The following is a 20,398-nucleotide window of genomic DNA, read 5'->3' on the forward strand; positions in this document are numbered from 1 at the left end:
AGAACATACGTATACGACCAATACTGATTCTGTCCGTGTTCAAGTTGGTTACTGTGCGAGTCGTGCACCCAAGTGAATTGAGATGTCTTCTACATTTGACGTTTTCGTGACTGCAAGGATTCATACTGTTTTTTTCGGTAAAGTCACGTAGGTGAAAAATAAATAAATGAAAAAACTAAATTAAATCAAGACGTTTCGGAGGCAACACAAGCTTCCGTCTTCAGGTGGAACCGTTACAGTCAAATTCATTTATTGTTTTTTTTTACCTCCGTGACTTTACCGAAAAAACCAGAGTATGAATTGAGATGATGATGAAGTGGGATGAACTTATTAGCGTGTCACACTTGGAGAGATTCAAACGCCACAGTGGAGCTTCATCAGAAACATAAACACTATTGAGATGCGCGTGAATAAACGCTCGGCAGTCGCCACACTTTCGGCACGCGACGTCGGCAAGAGTGAAGTGGTGAAGTGGTGTGGTGATGGAGTGGTGTGGTGGTGAGGTGTTGGGGTGGTGATGGAGTGGTGGCGGCAAAGCGGTGGCAAGCGGTGCGACTGTCGAAGAGGTCGAGGAGGAAATTCAGAGTGAAGGGGAACCCACTCGAATCACCGCCTCTGCTGCTGGGATCCCAAATATGCGAGAACGTACATGGAGTTGATTTACGAGGACTTAAATAAACACGGCTACTGCCCAGATATCACGTTTTTGTGTCGATAACCAAGGGTTATGCAAACCGCAGGATATTAGGAGCCGCCCTGCGCTGTGTACAACACACACACAGCTCTAGGAGCGTGTGCGCACGGACGTTTGCGTGTTTATTTGTACACCGCGCGTGTGTTCGTGTGCGAGCTTGCGCGTGTGTGCGCGCGCGATGGAAGGAATTATGGAAATGTTTTCAAAAGACGGGGCGACCGAATAGTTTTGACAACGGGATATTAAAAGCGCGAGCACCGATAGCTTATTGCGTTTTCCTTTTTTGTGCGCCAAAAAAACCTCGCCGACTGCAAACGTCAATGCCAGCATTTCTATTACATTGCAAGTACTGTTTATGGTGCAGAACACACATAAATGAGGTGTCAAAAAGAGTAGAGAGAATTAAGTTGGTGCAACTTTTTTTTTTACTATGTACTTGTTTTTAAAACCTTTTGGCTGCCCTCCATTCCTGACTCGGGCACAATTCTGCATGGAGTTTTCAAGTTCTTCTCCTATCCCGAATGAGTTTTCCTCTCCCCCCCCCCCAAAATCTTTGTACTCCGTGTGGCTTTTATGGGTGAATATTCGTACATCTCACGTATAATTATAATTGTCATAATGAGTGTTTATGTATAATAAGTACTGAAGACGCGTGTTAGTAAGCGTGCAGGCACGCACGTATGCGTTTCCTACGCATGTGCTCACGATTTTCAAATTAAACTGCAAAAAAAAATCTGAAAATCGCGTTGGAATACCAAATTTCGTATGATCCAAAAACAGATTCTTTCAGGTCATTCCATAATGACATCACTTCCGCTGTTTCCTGCCAAATATGTCAAATGGCATAAGGTTAAGCCCTTTGGGCGCCTGAAGTAACATATATAACGTAATGCAAACGAGCCAAAAAGTGCGCATTAAAATCAGTTTTTTTATATTTTAAATGCAGCCTCAATTATACTCCTCTACTTGGAAACTGCTTATGCAGCATCTTTAACGATGGCGAACACCATCGCGTGGCATTGCCAGCAGTTTTCATGTACAGCATTGTTAAAAGCACAACGCGCAGGCGGCGATGAACAATTGCATTGCGTCGTATTACATTGCATTCAGTCATCAACAAACAGGTTTCTCGAAAGGCGGTTTTTACTCGAGTTTGTCCAAATCAGCATTTAATCGCAGGATAAACACTTCGCTGTAGAATACATTACAGAAATGCTGCATGAACAACAAAAACATTTGCAACGTTCCCGTTACCAATTTCCTTTGCCCATTGCTTGAGAGGACACGGGGGGCGGCGGGGGGGGGGGGTTAACTAACGTCATATGCCACGCAGTAAATAACAAAAATCGCGCGTTGGTTTGATCTTGCCAGCTTTCGCTGGCGGTCGGTGGTCTAGCTCGTGGGCGTGATCTGATTGAAGAGTTTGTCTTTGATTACTTGAGACATCAGTCCGTGGATCACCTCGATTGTCGTCTTGCAGCTGTGGAGACACACACACACACACGTGATCCAGGGTCAATGAACATAATGGGACTGTAGTGGCAGTCGTGTACAAGTAGGCAAGTGGAAACATCATATTCTTCCCCCGTATTACAAGATGCACACAATTGTATTACTTTTATGGGATTTAAAAGTAAAAGTTTTGGGTGCGTCTTACAATCCGGTGGCCGTGTAAACCAATATTTTGAACAGCTTTATAGATACCCTGGCAAAATCAACTTTATTGCTACTACACATTACCGTATTCTCTATTTTTTTACATTGCAACACCCTCGTTTCCTGTGACTTCCAGAAAGTGTGGGGTTACAATTTGGTGGCCGTGTAAACCAATATTTTGAACAGCTTTATAGATACCCTGGCAAATTCAACAACTTTATTGCATCTACACATTACCGTATTCTCTATATATTTTTTTTACATTGGAACACCCTCGTTTCCTGCGACTTCCAGAAAGTGTGGGGTGCGTCTTGCTTTCCGGTAGGTCTTATAATCCGAATAATGGTCTGCGACGTAGGTTGCCACGTCCCTGGGACCGCCGCGTGTGCGGACGGACGGAGGGCATCCGGGGCGACCCCCAGGCGACCCCCGGGTCACCTGTCGCGCGTCGCCTTGGTGAGCTTGTCCTCGGGCTTGCGCTCCGGCCCGTCGATGCCCAGCAAGAAGCTGCCCCGGCCCAGCTGCGCTTCGGACTGCTCCAGCTTCTCAGAGAGGTCGAATATCTGTCCCGTCGTGTAGTCGGCGTTCTGCACACGGGGCACCCCAATGAGACACGCGCCACCGTCAGGCTGCACAGACGACGACTATGACAAAGCCGGGTACAAACAAGGGGCTGCATAACATCCACAACCAATCAAACTAAATACTTAATTTTGAGCTTTCATACTTAATTTGGAGCTTTCGTGACTGCAGGAATTACTCTTTGGTTCTTTCGGTAAAGTCACGTATAAAGAGAAAATAATAAATTAAATACTAGCATACGACGTTTCGATTGCAACACAAGCAATCATCATCAGGCATAAATGAAATAGAAACACAAATCTAGTATACTTAGAAATGTAATGTAATACAACAGAGAGTCGGATAACATAACAGTCAACGCCCTACCTGGTTGATTACGTTCTTCCTGAGAATGCTAAATTTGAGAGAGATAAAACACAGAACCAGAGACATATAGACTAAAAACTAAACAATTTTTTTTATTTTGCCAGGTAAGTCCCACTGAGCTATACAGCTCTTTTTCAGAAGCGACCTGGGCCACAAATGAAAGCACAACGAAGTGGCTTTTCACATGGAAATTTATAGCAGCCAAATACTCAAAACGCTTGTTTCTAAATGTGGAGGGGAAAACCAGAGGACCCTGAGAAAAATCCACGTGACCACGGAGGAGAGCATGCAAACTCCGAATATGCAAGCGTCAGGGATGGGATCGAACCCACGACCTCCTGCATATCAAGCGAGGTAGTTAACTCGCCAATGTGGCACGCCATCAAATCTGTATTGAAAAAAAAATCACGCCACAAACAAAATGCACGGCCGTCAGCACTGCCGAATGAGGACCTCCATACACCATGCAGGTCGGGTGGGTAGTTTGACTATACTTCCACATGTTGGCGAATAAGGGCCAGTGAAGGCAGGGACCATAGACGCTGCCGCACAATACAGTACAACAATTGTTTTTGCTGCACTGCCCTCTGCTGAGAGCGGAGCCCAGCAGTGGCCCTAAATCATCCATTTGTTTCTACGCTGGTCGCCTGCCCAAGTGCTATCGAGGTTCAGTCTCTGCGTAGCTTCCGTGATCTGATGGCATCGGGCACATTCCGGATGATTTGGTCATAGGCCAGACTAGAAACACGCAGCATCAAACGCAGCAGAAGCAAAGCTGTAGGAACTTCAGCAAAGGGAAGAAAAAAAGAAATAATCCCCATCAAACACCGCTCGGGAATACAATACATAACCTCACGCACACCGGGAACACAGCAAATAAGCTCAAACACAGCGGAAGCAGAAGTGAAAGTAGCGTGCAGATTAAAGCACTTAACAGGACGTAACCCATCAAGGCGAGGGTGGCTTTTGGGGTTTCTCTCAAGGAGGAAATAAATGCAAGCTGAATGCAGCCCAGAGAGGCCGTGCGGAGCCTGCTGGAGCCTGCGTGTGTGTGCATGTGTGTGCATGTGTGTATGCCCCGAGTACACGTGTGCTACGGGGAGGTTGCATTAAATTGGTTCAACCTAACGCCGAAATCGAGTGGTGCGCCAGTGGCGCCCGCCACAGGCGGTGATCGGCGAGCCACAGGAAGAGGCTTGGCGTGCCACAGGTCTGCAACCCCTCGCTTAGAAAAACACGAAATCGAGTCGGCGAGCGCTCAGGGTGTCCGGCCACTGAGACCCCAACCTTCGTTGCGGAAAGGCGGCCCTGCCGAGTGAACTTGCGGAACGTGGCTACGACACTGTGATCGTTAACACGAGGTGGCCAGGAGGATCAGGAGGTCGGTGCACCGAGCTGGCACTGCAGATATCCTGGGTTTAAAATCCGGGCAAGTGTTCACGATTACACAAGGTTCTCCAAGGTGGCAAGATGTTGAGTCACAGCTCGGTCACCGATCGCTGCACAATAACAACAACAAAAATCCCACCACATTAAATTTCGTGTGCAGCTAGTTGTATCTATATTCTAGTTCTGAGAATTAAAAGTAGCAGTTTGACTGTTACGTGACAAAGATTACTATCAGTGGGTGGGGAGAGTGCTGCCCTCCCGAATGCGTGGACCAGAGAGGTTACTTGAAGGGGATCTCAAAATAAATTCTACGATATCCGCTTCTGTGGAACATTCCGTAACACGGAGAGTTGCAATGCTCCTACAAAAAAAATCGTTCACAGACATCGATAGCACAATCAGGATACAATTGCCAAAAATGACAAATGAAAAAGCAGGAAAATGTTTCATAGTGCACTTCAGTACTTTAAATATTAATATCTGCAAACCAGGAAAGGTGCAGGGAATGGTATTCACAAGCGATCTTTCAATGTAACAGTTAACTAGCACAAGACTATCTCAAGTAATCGCACAACCTACATTTTCCAACAGAATCCGTATATATGGTAAGTTCGTTAAGATTAAACAATTTAAGCGGTCTCGCAGTAACGAGGTGCGCAAGTGGTTTGCTAAGATTTAAGTGATGTCCCATGATTTAACCAGATGCAAGTGGTATTCCAAGTCTCACACCATGAGCTACACTTAATACCCATTGGCTAGCCGATTAATAAATAGTAAGTTTTTTGCCAAATATATTACCCAAGCGGTTTAGAAATAATAATCCTTGGCTGCCACCTTCATTACCATAATTACCTTCCATATCCAAATTTCCACAATTCAAGTACTCTCCTCACTCCCTCTCTCCACCTCTGCCGCACCAAACTCCGAGCACTCCACCCTCTTCACCCTCCTCCTCCTCCCATTGCTCTTCTCGTGTCCCCACGTGGCAGCGAGGCCGAGGCAGGGCACAGCGGGGGCTAAGTGCCAACGCCGGAGGGCTCGTTTGAGTTATTCATCTTCATTAGCGGTCGGCGGAAAAACAATACCGGGGGGGTGGAGGGGAGCCCGGGGATACGAGGCTCCGTCACGCTCCGCTCTGCCACCCGACCGACGCCAGCGTTCGCCCGGGACGCGCAGGGGCTCGGGAGGTGCAGCACCGCACAGCAACACCGCATACTAACACCGCCACTCAGTCACGCTCGCCAATGCCGGCACACGTCAAGGCCCGGACGTGGGCAGAGGGGGGCTGCCGGGAGGGGTGCGGTGGGTTGGGGGGGGGGTGGAAGATGCTGTGGCGGTCTGTGGAGGGGGGGGGAAGGTGGGGTTGGGCAAGGCTTGGGCTACTGGGAGCGGTAGTGATGGAGGGCGTGCGGCACTAATGATTTAAAAATGTGGATATGTGTATGCTGCACAGCCCATTCTTAATCTACTGCTGGATAATGCGCTGCTAACGGGGGAACGTTTGACCGTACTTCCCCACGATGCTTTGCGACGGTGTTTGGGATGAAACCATCAACTCCAGCCGGTTCCAACATCGAAAACTCAGTGGTGCCAGCTCAGCGTTCTGACCTCCAAGTCACGTGGCCACTGCTAGAGAGGCTGTCACTTTGTTGCCGAAATAAGCAAACTGTGATTTGGTAATGCTTACATTTGGCTAGCACTTGCGCTCAGAACCCAGCTAACATCACTCATGGTGAGTGACATCTGAACTAGTACTGGCACGCTCCCCACCGCCCCCCCCCCCCCCCGCCGTATCTCTTTCGCCAACACACATACATACATACACGTGCAAATTCACATATCCGTGTCAAGCTAGGTGGGCTATGAGACTGAGCCGTGACACGGAGGAGGAGGCACTGAGCAGAGGGTGCCGGGTCACGGAGCAGACGTGTAACTCCGTCACGCCATGCGCTCGGGGTCGCGACCCCTCACACAAGCGTCTCTAAGAAGACCCTCATAGTCCCTCTGCTGAAAATATAAACAAATACGCATAATGTGATGACACAGATTATCGTTACCATACTTTCGATGGTGGTTTGCACTACTTACTACTTTGGGGAATTAATGCAGTCCAAAGTAGGGTGTTTGCTCCCCCGAGGTCAGGGGTCGGCAAACCAAATTTACAAGAAGAGCAATTTGTTTTCAATTTGGTAAAAAAAATTTAACTCAATATGTCAAGGAGCCGCAATACAATGTGAATACCAGACAGTGGTCATTAATAAACAACGTCACGAAGCAGTGCTTAAAGAGCCGCATGCGGCTCCGGAGCCGTAGGTTGCCCACCCCTGGTCTCGGCATTTCAGTTTGAATGGCAGTTAATGACAAGTGAAATTTTATTTAAATGTACAGTACAGCTAGTGCGCTGGACTAAAAACCTAGCGACCAGAGTTCGATTCCCGCTCGTGGCCAACAGAAGTGACAATTATCTGAACCGGTCCTGGGCCTCCCCTAGGTCGACTCAGCCTCAAAATGAGTACCTGTTGCGGTGTAAACATTGCCACTAGGGAGGCAAAAGCGATCGGGTGTGGTGGTGGCCACCAACCCCCTCGTGTGCCGTGCTGGCCTTCATAAGTGCTCGCTAACAGCACTTGCCCCAACAGTCTGTTAAAGACTATATGGGGGGTCTTTGCATGTCCTTGTTTTGCTGTGCCGCTGTGTTGTGCAGTTTGCATTATGCAATGTGTGTAAGTGTAGTGTGTGTGTGTTTTGTGCAGCGTGTGTGTGTGGTGTTGTGTGTAGCACGGAGTGTGTGTGTGTGTGGTGCGGAGTTTGTGTGTGCTACACCGGCCTAGCACCCATGTTACGGAGTTACACGCAATATCAAGTAACGTCTAAAAGAGCGGCGACCCATGACGGTAACCACACACTGAGCAAGTACAGGGGGGGCCTTCCACGCACGCTCAGCGTCGCACGGACACGCGACCGTGCGCCCGTTCCCACAAGCGTGCGTCTAACAATCACAATCACACACGCAACTGCAACCGCGCAAGCGCTTACAATCGAAAACATTTGCGCAAGTAACAATCACACGTACAATTAAGCTCCCAACTTTGGCCACAAGCTCAAACGCACACAGGAACTCGCTTTACGCGGAGGAGCGTTTGATTTTTCCACCCCCCTCCCTCACCCCTCCATTTTGAGAGCGGGACGCTGACAGAGGCCGTGAATGTCGAGGACACATAATATACCCAGTAGTGCCGATACGAGACCTCCTCCACCATCACACTGGCACCAGCAAGGCTTCTGCCTTTTCATGCTTGATCCTGGACATACCTCTGCGTAGAGGCGGCGTCACAGGAAAAGGCGAGAGCCCTTTCTTGTCAAAACGCTGACTTTTTGAAGCCGTAGCCTCTTGCCCAATGCCTCTGCATCTGCTGTCCCAGGGGGGGGTCCAAAGAGGTGGTGCTTTGAAATTTTCCATTCACAGAGCACTGTGTCCTCCCCTCTATCAGTTTGGCAGGGCACGTGCTTGAAGCTTAAGGGCAAAGTGGAACGTGCCCCCCGGGTTCAGTCAGAGACCCCTGTAGGTCTTGAAGCTTCTGCACCCCATCTGTGTGCATCCTTACGCAAGCCTCAAAACATGCGTCCATGAAAATTAATTTATGGCTTTGGGCCAGGCCTGATAATTGGTGCCCTATGTTGTGTGCACCATCTCTTACCGGCGCTTTTCACTTTGTGCATTGCAAAGTGATTTCTCGCATTAATGATCATCACAAATGCTGAGCATCTGCCTGGATTAGAGGCCACACTACGTGGTGGCCCAAGTCTTCTTTTTTGTATGGCAATGTCAACTTAACATTATACGTGTAGAGCGAGGTGAAGCCATTCGATAGTCTCCGTGTATGCTTGGTGGATGTTGGTAATGTTGCCCGTGAATCAGCGGTGCGGGCAGCGTGGGATTATGTGATGCATGGTCTGTGAATCGACGACATAGGTAGCATGGGATTGTGAGATGCGTGGGTTGTGAATTGGTGACCCGGGCTGCGTGAGATCATGTAATGCATGGTCTGTGAATCAGCGATGCGGGCAGCGTGGCAGTGTGATACGTGGTCTATGAATTGGCGGAGTGGGGCAGTGTTGGATAATTGCATCTGCCAGCCCCAGTTTTGCAGGGATTTATGGCTGACCACCGTTTCCTGGGTAGGAGTCGAACCTCGAAAATTATTGGCTCCACAGTGCCGCCATTATTCTAATCCTTATCATCAACTATCATCAATCCACTGCTGGACGAGGGTCTCCTTAATTCTCCTGCCACGTGACAATCCATCCAGTGGCCTGCACACGCCACGATGCGTTTTCGGGTTGTGCCGCAAACCAAATAACACAACATCACGGAACTCGGTGTAAAATGAAAAACACATCAGACAGAAAGCAAACAACCGCATGTCAAGCGGCAGATTGCACAGGCACGCGCCGCTGCCGCTGCGTATTACCGTGAGGAGGCTGGACGAGCTCAGAGTGTTGACCCAGTACTTGTTCCACAAGAGCTCCAGCAGCTTCCTGTCGAGCGACGACTTGAAATACGTCACTTCCAGGGCGTAGTACCTGCGATGCAGACAGCATGTCGGGGCGAGCCAGTTTGTCACCTACGTGCTACACGCACCGTGCACCACAGCACGCCCGCATTGCACCCACGTGGCTCGCAATCGGCAGGGTTGGGAGTTCAAATCCTGGTTGGGGGTTAACTCGGCCCGTCATCCCTCCGGGGTCGATAAAATTAATACCCCTTCATGGAGGTATTTCAACAGTGGTTGTATTATGAAAGGACTCACCTTCACCATAGGAATGTGTAATTTCCACTACCGGGTCTGGGCTGTAAACAGGAAATGAGCACTGCCTCAATGCTCATTTGAGCAAGAAATGACCGACGTATGGACTCGTATATACGACGTCAACTACGTAGAAATTCAATTTCTCGGCACCGTAAACGAACAATAACAAAAAGCACAAAACATTAATTTTAAATGCAGTTCAGTGGAATGGAGTCGACGACTGTGAGGTGGGACCGAGTTCAAGAGCTGCTTGTCATTAGCTCGGGCGCAGTCACCGTCATTCACAATCAGAAGTGGCAAGTTAGATATTTTTTCTCCCCCGGCAAACATGTGACTTACAACATTAGAAAACCTAAGCATGCCATTAAATGTAATTGACTTGGAACAACAAAACACAAAATCAAATGAAACACAACAGCCAAGAATGTTAGTGGCTACCGGGTAACGTTGCCTTGAGGCAAGTGAAGTCTTAAGAGTTTGGCAGTAGCCAAAAAGTGAGCCCTGCTGCTGCTACTACTACTACTCTCATGTCTTTGCTGCTAAACGCTCAGCTATTAGCAAGACAGCATGACGGAATCACTCACAATGGCACCTAATATCATCCATCAGCTCTCGGAAGCTAAGGTGAGTTGGATAGTGCTTGGATGTGTGCCCACCATGTATACAACAGGTGCTATAAGGTGTGTGTTGTGGGCAGCAGACGGAAGTGCAGAATCATCATTTGTTGCGAACTGCATGTCAATGCTCCTTGCCTTAAACTCACACCACTGACCAGGGTGATAAAGTATAGCCAGATAACCCTCGTGACGAGCACTGCATGCATGAGGAGGCCCTCATCCAGCAGAGAATGGGAAAAAAAGGGCTGTACATGTACAACCACAGGAGGGCGGGAACAGTGACACATAACGTTGTAGCACAGCAATACCCCATGTATTACTGCAGCTGCGTATTTGCGTGTCTGTGTGCGTGGCTTGAAAGGAAACAGTTATTTTCTCGATTTTTCTGACAGTCAAATAAAAAAAACCAGTCAATATACTTGAGTATACTTCACAGTGAAAATTAAACAAAGCGTATAGGCTCACTTTCTTATTATTTTCAAATTTGTTGAAAGGTTCGGGCAAATACAAAAAAACTTTTACAGTGATCCGGTCAACTGATCGTTTTGCAGCTTCATTTACAATGGGGGAGTGCGGGTGGATAACAAAAAAATGCAATTGAAGGTTGAATTGAGTCTCAAATGTTTCAGGAAACACGTGGAGAGACGCCGTGATCAATTTACAGCAACTCACTTCCAGATTCGGTGGCATGGGGTCGAAAGCTCTCACGCACATTAAGTGCGCATACCATAGATCCATGCATCCGCACGCCCGCAACCACCGCCAGCGGCATAATGTGGTTGGCATGGGCCTTGGTGCAACGAATTAAATGGGGAGAGGCTCTGCCCAAATTCTCCCCCCCCACCCCTCTTTGTATCCCGGCGCCTGCATCTACCCCCCCCCCCCCCCCGTCTGACCCATGGACCCTGGAGAAGTTGTGCAGTTGCACCATCTACACACCACCCTTGATTGCTATACCGGTGACATCCGCCATCCAATCGCGTGTACGGACGGACGCGCACACGATGCAACCGCTCGTGCGTGTGTAGGTGAGCTCGCACGTGGCCGAAAGAGTGAGAACGGCTCCACATCAACGGCACGTGTGTGTGCGGGGAGGCAGTGTAATTTTACAGACAATTTAGGGGTAACAAAAGCCGAGATATTGTTACATAATGTCAAAGTGTGTTAAATATGTCAAGAGTTCTTAAAATCAATTAGGGATATACTTGACGTTCACAACTACTGTACTATATTTCAAAATGCCTATGGCATATTGGATTACCGTAAATAGGCACCCACGCATGCACGTGCAAACCAGCACTCGTTTACACACTTGTGTAAACAAAGACAAAGATCCCCCATATAGGCTTAACAGACCATTGGGGCAAGTGCTGTTAGCAAGCACCTATAAAGGCCGGCACGGCACATGAGTGGGTGGGTGGTCAGCACCACGCCCAAGTGGTGATATTTATGCATCACACCAGGTACTCATTTGAGGCCGGGTCGACCTAGGGGAGGCCCAGGACCGGTTCAGATAATCATCACTGGTGTTGGCCGTGAGCAGGAATCGATCTCGTGTCGCTGGGTTCGTAGCGCAGCCCGCTAACCGCTGCACTCCCACTCCCCACACAATTGTGCACATTCACAAGCAAATAATCCTGTGCTCATACACCAATACACACATATACATGCTCATACTCGTACAGAGGTCTTCCATACAGCCGTTTACAGACTGTTGGCATGAGAGCACTGTTAGCAAACACACATTACGAGAGGCACGATGCACAAGGTGACGGAGATGCGGCCAGCACCAGAGCCCGGCACCCTTAGCCTGCCCAGTGCTCATGTTTAAACACCGTATCAGGTACTAATTTAAGGCCGAGTTGACCTAAGGGGACATTTTAACCATGGATGGGAATCGAGCTCATGGTCGTTTGGGTTTTTAGCACAGCGTGCTTTCCACTACGTCACCGATACACACATATGTACACATGGGTAGACACACACACGCATCCCATTGGATGCACACGCACAAGCATGCAATGCACACGCACACAAAACACACGCACCCACACACGCACCGGTAGCACTAAAGTCATGGCCCGGCATTCTTCTACACGTCCCACGGGCCGCACAGCGCGCCGGGCGGAAGCAAGGATCGCTGGGTGCAGCCACACACACGCACACACAAGCTCACAAGCTCACACACACACACGCATGCAAGCACGCGCACACCCGAGCTCACACAGTTGCCCACAGTCACACACACTCGCACAGACACAGACGCAGACTTACACGCACGTCAGCATATGCACACACTAACACACACGCTCGTGCATGGAAACACAGACGCACGCACACACGCAAATGTAGGGTGCCCACACCCCTAGTAGCCCCCCGCCAGCCCCAAATCTTAGCAAGCTGTCAATTGGCAATGTCAGTTAAGTAAAGACCCTTTGACTCAGGGCGGAGGACGTACAATATAGTGTAATGAATATCCTGGGCTAGGGGCATAGGGTTGAGGAACCTCCTCCCACCACCCCACCCCCCACCCACCAAAGTGGCCACGACGCCAGTGCTTGGCTGAGCGCATGCTCCAGCCGGTCTTTTGGTTCAGTGCCAAGAGATTTGATGAGCACGCCCAGGCTGTATGGCTAAGTAGTGGACTTCCATTGGAGATAAATTACAATGAAAAATCGCATGTGAGTACTACTCCTGCCAGCCCCACGTGTTTCCTGGTTTGAAGTGATCCATCAAACTTCTTCATGCTTTTGAAATGTTCAGTCCTTTCCCATAATTGTACGGCAATTTGTGCTGTCGGTGTCATTTCATGAGACAGCGTGTATATTCGGATCTCAAGCAGAACCATTCGTGTTAGAGTAAGGGTCCATAGAAGCGGATACTGCAGTGACTTCTGAGATCCCTTGAAGTGACCTATGGTGCACATAGCAGGGGCCAGAACTTTCCTAGCCACTCTGCCACAGAGCAATATTCGTTGCACCAGAGTATAAGTCGTATTTTTTTATCACAGCTGGAATTATAGTCTATATAATTATATTGCTATATTCTATCATAAAAAAATCAATATTTTCAAACATTCTTTTTTCTTTTTTTCGATTTAAAGCTTTCGTGACTGCAGGGATTAATCTTCTTGGTTCTTTCGGTAAAGTCACGTAGAAGGGAAGTAATAAAATAAAAATAAAAAAATTCTCACGACGTTTCGATTGCAACACAAGCAATCATCATCAGGTGTGAAAACCACAGCAAGAAAATTTGAAAAAATTGTATGGAATTGTAAAATTAGGTGCAGACCCAAATAAAATGTGCTGTTTTGTCTCATTACATGTATGCTGTATCAGTGACTCAGACATTGGTTACACATTAGTCGAGGTTGGTGAACCTGTTGCTACATCACTGTACAACACAACATTGGGCCATTGTGTACAGCAAAGGCCAAATCCCAGTGGTGACATTTAGATAAAACATAGTCGTCAAACTTCATTTTTGTTTAAAGTTTGGAAATAAATGTTAAATGTTCATGGAATATCAACTCGTCAATCAAAGATGAAGAAATTAATTGATTTGGAGCCATTCATGCAGTCATGGCAACATTCGCTGGATAGACCACATGCAATCATCAAAAACATACATTAGTGAGGTTTTATTTTCCTAAAATCATCACGAGTGAGTAACACGATTTAGTGACGTGTGTGGGAAATGCCCTTTATGCGCATATTTTCAATTGCAACAGTGTTGTGCGCGTTCGTTAAATGCTCTTTCATTCCCAAGTGGTATAAGACTAGTGAATTGGCGCCACCTTGTGGAAATAAATCAAAACTCAAGACATTCGGCGATAAAACTGTGGTCTTAAAACGGGAAACAATATAACAGGCGACGACGCTCCAGGGCCAACGCCTCGACTTCATATCACACGTCGATAGTGTGCGATTAAAAATGCATAAGAACATGCATCATCACCATCAGCCACTGTATAACAAATATATACGGTTTTTTTCATGCATGAGACATGAGCGTAAGCAATATCCGTATCAATGAATCTACGCGTCGCTGCATGTCTAAAACAATACGCTAGAAAAAAATTCACTTTTCTGGCATCTCAAAAAACCCAAGTAAGGTGTTGCTCAAATGAGCATTGAAGCACTGATCATCTCCCATTCACAAGCCTCAGCCAAGTCTAAGCACAAGGCAGTCAATGTCAACTTCCCTCCCCATAAAGTGGCATTCTTTCTACGGACCTTCAGAGGAATGACGAAACGAGTTAACCCAAAACCCCACCCCCACCAGGTTGTGAACTCGCAACCGTCGCTCTACCACCGTGCCACCTGGCATCTGTTAAAATAGCACTGTATTAACAACACTCACTGTTTGCAGTGCACTCCAAAGTCTTCTATTTTGTTGAGAGGGATGGTCTGGTACTCGGACGGTCCTTCATCCGGTGGTTTGTATCCCTGCAGCCCACACAAAAGAAAAACCAAAGCTCCGCCATATATCCATGCAGACTGCTGGGGCCTGCCATGCCAGCCATCAATAATGGCTGGCATGGCAGGCCCACACCTGGATAACGTTATTCTCCGCAGTGCTTAAGGATACACGCTGCACCAGGTAATCGTGTATGGTTGAGCCAACCAAAGGGGAGAGCCCAGAACAGCATCGCAGGTCGATGTGTTTTTTTTATGGCTTCTAATGAATGGAAGGGGTGGCATCAACTCATTACGTAAACCATGCACACATTTTTTAAATCAATTCGTACATGAACGATTATACCTATCAAGTGCGAGATTAATATTCAACGTTAATAAGTGCATCATTATATCCCGAGTGTATCATTACACCCCAAGTAATATTAGCAAAGCCCAACCGCCACTCACTTTTGGGTAGGTGCGGAAAGCTCCGAGGTTCACTTTCCCTGCGGATATCGTGCGCGTTGGGTCGATCTAGAAGAGACAAAAAGTGGAGGTATTGATTCAAAGGCTAGAATCATCAGCAAAAGGTAGCTGTAGACGCAAAGCCACAAGAAAATAACCACAGAGATAATAAAGGCCACAGGGCCTAGAGAAATCACAGCAAAGAGTCGAGCCACGGGGGAATATTCTCCAGAGGTAGTGGTAGCTAGGGTTGCCGTCAAAACATTGTATCGTGAGAAATGATATTGCGGCAGCCCGAGAGAAAGTGATAGCAAATCCTCACCACAACGGCCACAAAGGGCTCCTGGAACTGCTGGTTCAGCATCTGCGTGCTGACATCAATGCCGGAAAGCCAGCATCCGTATCCGGGGTGACTATGGTACCAACCGATGGCGTTTTCTAGCCTGCCCACCTATAAAATACGCACACACCACCCACACATTCACAAGAGACACCAGGGCAAGCAGACATTCAAGGGAGGTGATAGCTTGGAAAAACCTTCACACAGCAGTGTATTGCTCACAGCTGATTCAACGGCATTTGATGGTGAGACGAACCTGCTTGGCGTTCTCGATGTAGGCGGCCATGTACTCGTAGGCGGCTGCCTGCGCGTTGACGCGCGTCTCGGTGCCCTCCACGGGCAGCGCGAAACTGTCCATGACCATCATGGTGTCTCCGTCCACCTTGCCCAGCATGAGCCCCATCACCTCCAGGTTACCGCCCGAGCGCGCGTGCATCACCATCTTGAGCAGCGCCAGAGCCGACACCTTGCAGCACTTGAAGTAGTGGTGGCTGCGGCACCAACACCGTCGCAGGTGTTAACGACGTCAACATCGCACATTCGTAGCGGTAGCGTCGCTCACATGAACAGCAGCTTTTACAAAAAAGTTGTTGGTGAAACTGCATTGGTGGTTATGCACAAATCACAAACAAACGACACGCATTAAATTAATACACTGCCCTAGAATGAAATATATATGGAGGGGACATTTCGGGAAATGGCCCTTCTTCATAGCTCTGTCATGGAGGGCGCAAAGTTGCCGATTATTTTTTTACCTTTTTGCCATAATTAATTTGTTCAAATAGTTTACCATTCAACAGTCTTGTTGCCAAGACACGAGTAGTAGTGTTTACTTTTTGGCAAATGCCAAACTCACGCATTCGGCGTCTTGTTCTAACAGCAGCAATTCCATTCCTAACGCACTTCACGCCGCCGGTCTCACGCAACCCAGTGAGGCACACAACACCAACCACAACCGCCGTTAACCACTACGTGGTGGTGACGTCACCACAACACTTGTGCCATGCTAGGTGCACTTTGAGAAAACGTGAAGCGTCGCAGGCCCACTGACAGGTCACGGAAACAGACCCAGGTCCCATGGGTTGACTGAGATGACTGGCAGATGCACCAACTGTGCTTCCCCAATGTGCCAACTTTCTGCGTTTTAGTCTGCCCGGGGCTCTGCTCGTTGTTGTGAGCGTCGCTCCTCTGCCCTCCGTTGTTGCTGGAGAGCGACTGTGTCCAACTCAGTAGCGTCCTTCACGAACCTCCTCCACAGAGGCCGATATTGACACCTCTAGTGCCAGTCATCGGCAAGTAAAATAAGCTCCACATCCTTCTGTATATCAGCCCATCTCTTCTCTAGCCCCATGATACACCAACACAAACACTCGCCATTCGCCACTAAGTGACGGTGACGCCACCACGGCGCCTGTGCCAGGCCAGGTGCACTTTGAGGCCACGTGAAGTGTCGAAGGCTCGATGACAGGTGGTCACGGGGCAGAGCCAGCAGGTGCCATGGGTTGACCGACTCGAGATGACTGGCTGACACAACACACAGAGTAGTCAAGCACACGCATCCCCTTCATCCCACTCCATCTCCTCCCACCGCTCTCACGCTGTCATCCTCACGACAAACACCCCCCTCCACCTCCAAGACGTCTGGAGCACTGAAATCGAATCCGGTGGCACTCACACACGCGTCGCTTAGGGAAACCGACGCGCGTTAAGTCACCATTCACAAAAGGTCAACTTTATTCGCTGGTAACGCGATTTAAAAAAACAAAAATCACTCTTTGCGGGGGGGGGGGGGGGGGTGCGGGCCCAACAATCCGAGGCGCCACTTCGCCTAGCCGGGCCGCGACACTCACTCTTTGCTCCAGGGCTTGGCCGCGAGGATCTCCTGCTGCTGTTTCTTGTCGTACTTGTAGATCTCGTCCACGTTCTGTAAATCCTGCATGTTGTTCGCCATCTCCCACGTCTTTTGCGCCATTGAGGTGCCACCGCTGCCTCCGCCACTGCCGCTGGGACCGCCCGACGCCATCTTGGCAATGCCAAACACCGCGTGACGTCACCGACGGCGGCGGCGACGACGTCATCACGCAAAGCGACGTGGTGACGTCATCGCGCAACGGCGGCGCGCGTAAACATTGCGCGGTGACGTCATCGCGCAACGCAACTTGGCACGCGGGGGCGAGGTGGCGACGTCATCTCGCGACCACCGTCAACGCTGTTAAACGTTGCGCGGTGACGTCATCGCTCCACCGTCACGCCGCAAAACGTTGCGCGGTGACATCATCGCGCCCAACGCAGTGGTGACGTCACCGCGCAAAAAAGTTGCACGCCGCGATGTGTGTGTGACGTCATCGCGCGGCGAGTGAATCGAGAATCGATGTCGAACGTATCGCCATTCCGCCGGATCGATCCTCGCCGCATTCGCCCTTGGAGGAGGGCGAGACGAGGAGGATGGCGGCGCGCTCGAGTCTCAGATTCGCGTCCCCCGCGCTCAGGGAGCTGCGTCTGCACCTGAGCCAGAGCTCAGAGGCGAGCCGCGGGGTCAGGTGCGGCCCGCACGGGGACACACGGGGTGGGGGGGGGGGGATGGGAGCTGAGGGAGGCGAGAGATTTGAGCAAAGTGTCCCCCTGATTGGGGAGAAGGCCTCGACTCGTATCAGTAGTGGACTTTGTGTGGGAGCTAGCACTTGTGTGTACCCTTGTCAACGCCAGCATGGCTGTGTGGCGTGTGCGTGTGTACCCGAGCACTGGAGCGGACGACCCGAGTTAACGCCAGTGACGATGTTCTAAACCCAGTCCTGGGCCCTGGTGCTGTGTGTTCAGTGTCACAGTGAGCAAGCCCAATGCGCTAACATCGCAGCCCGTGTAGATGCCATCACAATGCCATCACGATGCCATCACGATGCCGTGCCTCCTCCCCCACCCACCCCGTGTGCAGGGAGTTCATCGAGGCTCGCTTTGTGACGCTCAAGACGGAGAATCCCAACCTCCCCGTGCTCGTGCGGGAATGCCGCGACGTTCCCGCCCGCCTCTGGGCGCGATACGGTACGGGCCCCGCAAGACGTGCACTTGCCCTCCGCAAATAATAAACACATTCCTCCTCCTGCTGTTGCGGAGGGAGCTGGTAGGAACGTGTTGGGTTGCTCGGTCAATGGCCTGCAGGGTCAACGGCGGCGTGGTGTATTCCGCAAATATGCCCGACTGTGAGGGCGGGCACAAGCCGGCGTGAGTAGGTTAAACGTTGAGTTTTATAAGGGCACCACGGGGTGACCAGCCCCTCCCCACCCAACCCCACCCCCCACCCAGCCCCTCCCCACCCAGCCCCCCCCCCACCCAGCCCCACCCCCCACCCAGCCCCATCCCCACCCAGCCCCACCTCACCCAGCCCCTCCCTCCCCACCCAGCCCCTCCCTGCACGACGGACGGACACAATAATCCCCTGTGGGCTGGTGTAATCAGGAGGTTCCTACCAGTACCAGGGGTCTTCTCCAGAGGCGAAAGCTACCACATTTCTGGCAGGCTCAACCGTGACACGGGGTGGATCGCAGTCCCCCTCCTATTATTGTCGGCTCCGAATAATTGTTACAATTGCCCCTGCCCACGGCAAATTGCCTCATCCGATTCATACGGTTGGATACGTACGGCGCGAAAGAAGTTCAACATACCGACTTTGGCTGGGCCCATCCCGGCCAAACCTGGACTTTGACACGCTTTTTCCACTGGCACGTCTGAGCCGAGCCAACGCTGGGCTCTCGTGGTACGGGTGGTCTGTCACTGGTTTTCTCTGTCGTCCCGGAAAGCAAATCGTGGTACGTTGACCTAACAACACATCTGATATTTTCTCGAGACAAACACGTCCAAGGGGTGGAGCTAAAGGCCTCTTAATTGTGACGTCAGTCTGCATTACCGTGAGAAATGTTAACGTTTCACCGTTAAACTTTCTCAAGTTGGCATGATGCAAGCGGCGCCACTTTTCTTTGGCAGTGGGGGGAAAAAAGAACCTGTGCCTTCTGACCCAGGACGACCTGGCTCGGCGTCGTTGTACCAATGGAAAAGGTGACAAAAGTGTTATCCCAAGTGTCTTTACATGCGCGTGATGTTCCGTGCATGTTCTGCTCCGCAGCCTATGGCCAAGAGAGAAGTGTTCTGCTGGACAACCTGAGCGCTGAGCAAGTCACCAAGGAGGTGGAAGCCCTCGCCAATGCCAAGGTCTAAGCGGCGAGAAGACCCAAGCGAGCATGCTGCCCGTGTCACGGTGCTACGATACGGCCTTTCAGATGGCCCGGCCCGGGTTGGCAATACAAGGCCGTTCATAATGGTGTCGCCCATGATTGAACGCTTATAATTCGACGGAAGTTTGAGCTGCGTGGTTTAAATGTCAGCAGGATATTCCTTGTATATGCAGGTTTCTAACATAAGTGTTGGTGCGATCTTCCAACCAGACAAATGAAGCATTAACCCAACAAATTGGCATACACCTGGGACTCTTAATATCGATACGGTGTTTTGCCATAGCAGGCTTGTGGGGGTTTAGGACAAAGTTCACAATAAAATCTTAAGACGAAAAAGCATGTGTCCACAAGTGCCGTGGTGACGTCACTACTACTTGGGAGGCAAACAGCTTTGTAGCTTTAACCTCGCTCAAACTGGTAATTGTAATTATTTCATGATGGACGGCACCAATATAGGCAGCCAGTATAATGCTGTGGCCAGCACCACAAATTGGACATGAATCCATCCTACTGCTCTAAACACAACCTATTTAAAAATATAAACATTGTTCAAAATGATTGTAAATAATAAAAATGTATGGTTGTGATTATTGGAAATGGTGGCTGTGTATTTTCAATCTGTATATACATATTTGCTCAGGGAGCGAAGTTCAATTTCACATGCACGACCAAACATTATTAGACTGGGCTGACAGCTGAACCTGACCATGGGCATGTATTGTGTGCAAAGAGTGATGGAGTAATGCTTTTCAAGTCGATTAGCTGGATTTTGAAATATTTTAAAAGCTTAAGGGATAAATGCTATCTGTAGGTTACCAGGCCAGTTATAAGTTAAGTCAATACTTATTCTGT

General features: G+C 49.5%; 2 protein-coding genes across 2 annotated transcripts; one reads left to right on the forward strand and one right to left on the reverse strand.

Annotated features, from left to right (window-relative positions):
- Positions 1-1,429: 1,429 nt before the first annotated feature.
- On the reverse strand, positions 1,430-17,380 carry COPS5 (COP9 signalosome subunit 5). The gene is made up of 8 exons (XM_061549443.1): positions 17,171-17,380; positions 15,577-15,811; positions 15,303-15,431; positions 14,984-15,049; positions 14,478-14,563; positions 9,160-9,271; positions 2,789-2,937; positions 1,430-2,174 (listed from the first exon to the last, which is right to left on the reverse strand). The coding sequence occupies exons 1-8, from the start codon at positions 17,341-17,343 to the stop codon at positions 2,087-2,089; spliced, it is 1,038 nt and encodes a 345-aa protein (XP_061405427.1). The 5' UTR covers positions 17,344-17,380; the 3' UTR covers positions 1,430-2,086.
- A 314-nt stretch (positions 17,381-17,694) lies between these two features.
- Positions 17,695-20,143, forward strand: NDUFA2 (NADH:ubiquinone oxidoreductase subunit A2). Its single transcript, XM_061549444.1, has 3 exons — positions 17,695-17,860; positions 18,253-18,359; positions 19,438-20,143. Exons 1-3 carry the CDS (start codon positions 17,766-17,768, stop codon positions 19,527-19,529), a joined length of 294 nt encoding a protein of 97 aa, XP_061405428.1. The 5' UTR covers positions 17,695-17,765; the 3' UTR covers positions 19,530-20,143.
- Positions 20,144-20,398: the final 255 nt, after the last annotated feature.

This window comes from Lethenteron reissneri, chromosome 10 (genome assembly GCF_015708825.2).
Source record: "Lethenteron reissneri isolate LAM-NWPU_2019-01 chromosome 10, ASM1570882v1, whole genome shotgun sequence".
NCBI classification, from domain to species: Eukaryota; Metazoa; Chordata; class Hyperoartia; order Petromyzontiformes; family Petromyzontidae; genus Lethenteron; species Lethenteron reissneri.

Excerpts from the sequence above, each read along its gene's own strand:
- COPS5 (XM_061549443.1), bottom strand. The coding sequence starts at position 17,343 with ATGGCGTCGGGCGGTCCCAGCGGCAGTGGCGGAGGCAGCGGTGGCACC. Across the intron at positions 15,050-15,302 it reads AGCCCTTTGTGGCCGTTGTG|ATCGACCCAACGCGCACGAT; the intron begins GTGAGGATTTGC and ends TGTCTCTTCTAG. Across the intron at positions 2,938-9,159 it reads GCTCGTCCAGCCTCCTCACG|AACGCCGACTACACGACGGG; the intron begins GTAATACGCAGC and ends CCCCGTGTGCAG.
- NDUFA2 (XM_061549444.1), top strand. The coding sequence starts at position 17,766 with ATGGCGGCGCGCTCGAGTCTCAGATTCGCGTCCCCCGCGCTCAGGGAG. Across the intron at positions 17,861-18,252 it reads GAGGCGAGCCGCGGGGTCAG|GGAGTTCATCGAGGCTCGCT; the intron begins GTGCGGCCCGCA and ends CCCCGTGTGCAG. Across the intron at positions 18,360-19,437 it reads CCGCCTCTGGGCGCGATACG|CCTATGGCCAAGAGAGAAGT; the intron begins GTACGGGCCCCG and ends TCTGCTCCGCAG.